Source organism: Macadamia integrifolia, chromosome 12 (genome assembly GCF_013358625.1).
Source record: "Macadamia integrifolia cultivar HAES 741 chromosome 12, SCU_Mint_v3, whole genome shotgun sequence".
Taxonomy (NCBI): domain Eukaryota; kingdom Viridiplantae; phylum Streptophyta; class Magnoliopsida; order Proteales; family Proteaceae; genus Macadamia; species Macadamia integrifolia.
In genome coordinates, this window is record NC_056568.1 from 17,678,126 (window position 1) to 17,681,527 (window position 3,402).

Genomic DNA, 3,402 nt, shown 5'->3' on the forward strand with positions numbered 1-3,402 from the left:
TATTAAGGTTTTGTTTTAAAAGGGTGAATGAGTTAAAACACAATATTGAAAGGTAATATGATTATTATTATTGAAATATTAGAAAAACTTATGAGTTAATAGTATAAACTTAACGGAATAAGTCTACTTAATAAAATCTAACATAGTAAAAGAAAGGGAGATGTAATTTCTGAAAACACAAGAGGAGGGATCTGTAATAAGAGCAAATTACAGAGAGGGACATATAAATTACTCTAATTTATTTTTATTTGTTTTTTCTTTTCAAAATGATTTCTTCCACTTCCCTTAGATGGATAGCGTAGCACAACTCCTAACATGAAAAGTCCTACAGTCATCTTTGAAGTCCCAAAGTCCACGTGGGTTGTCTGACATGATTTACAGTAGAATAATACATAAAAGGATGGAAAAAGTTTTCCTTCACCAGGGGACTTTACCGACCCATCCAAGATTATTATTACTCTACCTCCAAATATACGAAGTTGAAAATAACCTTCACTCTATTCTCAACATTCTCCAAAGGCAAAAAATTCTCTCTTCCGCATGGATGTAGAAAATTGCCTCTTAAAAGAATGTTAGGAGTTTTAGAATTGCCTCTTTAAAGAAAATTATTTTCCATTTACATATTTCACATATATAGTAGAATCCAAGTTACACACAACCTAAAAGCAGCAATAAAATTCAAATCACAAGCATCTTCTTACATGCAGTAAAGCCTCCTGTAAAACAAGATCAAATAACATAGGAGGCTTGGTTATACCTTCCATATCTCACATGGCCGACAAAAGTCATTGCCAGGACGTCATCTAATTCCTACAGTCAAACAAACACCACAAAATTAATCAATTCATTCTATAAACACAGGTTTTTTGATGGACAATAGAAAACAAAATTATTGCAGTCTGACATGTCAAAGCACTACTTGGTGCAAATTAATCTTTCTATATTGCCTACATACACTTGGGAACTTAATTAATTATCACAACAAAGTGTGATCTTCAATTTTTTATCGACCTGTAGCTTCCAACCTTCCATGCCCCAACCCCCAAAAGAAGAAAAAGTGAACAGTAGATCACAAAATCCATTTTAATTTCGAAAAGGTTTTTCACTTTTAAGATTTCTGTCGTTTAGGCTTCTAAGTACCTTATACATAGATGAATACATGATCATGCATGTGTTGATTAAGGTCTCAGTAATAGAGTGAACCTGCAAAAAAGGAATTTTTTGACAAATAGTAGTTTAGTCAGTATTCTGGTTCCCAAACTTTTATGGTCCTTCAAGACATCCTTCTCTCTTACAAAATATACCTTGCCACCAATTTCCTCTTGAAGCATCATTTGGATCCTCTCCCCCATCTTGCTTGTACTGATGAAATCAAGATTTGTATATTAAGTTTAGATTTTTTTTTTCTCCTAAATTTTGTTGCAGATGTGGCTGAAGTAAATAGATGACGATACTTACAAGAAGGGTAGATCCAGATGATGCCTGGGTACTTGAGGAACTGGAATAGATGTCTTGTCCACCATAGTAAAGAGAGGAGCTGAGATAGCATGGTCCCATTGACTCATCCTGATGATAAATATTGGGATTGCTATCCTTGTTGGGTATGCTACTCTTATTACCTAATTCTCTGCTTTGAGCATTGCTGCCATCTGAAAACACACAATTCAAATTGCAGATTAGATGTTCACAAGAACAACTAATTCATGATCATTTTCATACAAACCTGGTGCTGATCCATGTTTGTTGTTCCAGATATCCTTCACTGAATCTTGTTTTCTCAAAGATCCCAACAGCTCAGAGTGTGATGAATCCCTCCCTACCATCTGGAATCCCAAGACAGCAATTTGAAAAAAAAAAAAAAAAAATAAAAAATAAAAAATAAAAAAATAAAATGAACCATGGATTAACAAAAGCCTATAAAAGAAAAGGAATTATAATAAGGAGAGATTTTCCATATCAAAAAAGGGCAGGATTGTAAGTTAGAAACAGAGGAGTGGGATTGGCAATGGAGAAGTCACAGAAGAGGGCATCGATCTGTAACAACCTAACATGCAGAAACTACTCAATTAAGCAAAACCCATAAAATATATAACAAAAGGGAACGAGGACAACGAAGCGAGCGAAGGAGAGAAGTTAAGGACTCCATCAATTGAAGATAATAAGGAGCAGACTCAAGTGGGGAATAGAAACAGAAAATCGTAATGACACTAGAAGAAGAAGAAGAAGAAGAAGAAGAAGAAGAAAAAGAAGGGAATAACAATACCTTTGATGCAGGCAGAAATACAGACCCGAAAATTCCCTTGGATGGTGATGATTCCTTGGTGGAACCGAAAAGATCAGAAGGGAACGAGGACGACGAACCCACTTGCTTCTTTCCTTCCATATCTCTAAATTTCGCCTAAAAGAAGGAAAGGGACAAGATTTACAGCGAGAGCAGAGGAAGAAGAAGGTTAAGATTGCAGACGAGGTGAGAGTGGGAAGAGCGAGGAAGAGGCAGAGGAAGAAGGGAAGATTGAGGAGAAAGAGAAAACTGGCTCAAGAATTTATAAGGAAAAGAAAACGGCAGTCGGGGCAGCCCATGTGCCGTCATTTAAAGCACACCTTTCCAGATCAAAATCCTCTGTTTTTCTCATCCATGTTTTTCCTTGTTTTGCTACCTGCAGAACACGACACGTGGATAATAAGGAGATCAACGGTTAAGATTGGGTAAGGATTATTACATCCGGTACATTGGTCTTAAAATTGTCCACGTGTCGCGTTCTACAGGTAGCAAAATAAGGAAAAACAGGGATGAGAAAAACAGAGGATTATTTCCTGTTCCGTTTTGTTCTTTTTCTCTGATCCTTCCCTTCCCTTCCCTTCCCTTCCCTTCCCTTCCGTCCTTTCTCTTTCCTCCTCGCCGACGATTATATCAATATCCATCCATCAGATACTTTCTCTCTCTACCCTCTCTTCCCTTTGTTTATTTTACAATCAAACCCTCCCTTCCTTCCTTCCTTCCTATGATCCCCACCATCTTCAGTCTCCTACTAGGGGTTGTCAATCATTTGGGTTAGGCCAGTCTCGATCGGGCCTAATTAGGTCTAGCGGTGTAAAATCTTTGCACTGTGAACACCTGTTTACTTAAATGGACCTAGGTTTAGAGATCATGGTACGGTTTATAATTGGATCGGTCGATGTCGGGGCTTTAATCGGGCTTCCTTAAACGGGCCTTAAACGGGCTATGACCCTATTTAATTATAAACGGACTCTAAACGGACTTGCCTTAAAATCATTTTTTAAACGGATTAAACTATTGGCTTTAACATTTAAGCATTTTTCTTAGAATCTAAGAATATAAGATTCTTAGAAAAGATATTTACAATTTAAGCATTACTCATATTTTATAGTATTAGTGGTAGA

At 36.7% G+C, this 3,402-nt stretch overlaps 1 protein-coding gene across 1 annotated transcript; it reads right to left on the reverse strand.

The window, feature by feature from the left end:
* Positions 1-594: 594 nt before the first annotated feature.
* Positions 595-2,527, reverse strand: LOC122057371. Its single transcript, XM_042619443.1, has 6 exons — positions 2,264-2,527; positions 1,724-1,823; positions 1,459-1,649; positions 1,305-1,362; positions 1,141-1,203; positions 595-810 (listed from the first exon to the last, which is right to left on the reverse strand). The coding sequence occupies exons 1-5, from the start codon at positions 2,381-2,383 to the stop codon at positions 1,187-1,189; spliced, it is 486 nt and encodes a 161-aa protein (XP_042475377.1). The 5' UTR covers positions 2,384-2,527; the 3' UTR covers positions 595-810; positions 1,141-1,186.
* Positions 2,528-3,402: the final 875 nt, after the last annotated feature.

Coding starts and splice junctions, on each gene's coding strand:
- LOC122057371 (XM_042619443.1), bottom strand. CDS start 2,383: ATGGAAGGAAAGAAGCAAGTGGGTTCGTCGTCCTCGTTCCCTTCTGAT. Junction 1,824..2,263: donor TATTTCTGCCTGCATCAAAG/GTATTGTTATTC, acceptor TTGGGATTCCAG/ATGGTAGGGAGGGATTCATC. Junction 1,650..1,723: donor CAAACATGGATCAGCACCAG/GTTTGTATGAAA, acceptor GTGTGTTTTCAG/ATGGCAGCAATGCTCAAAGC.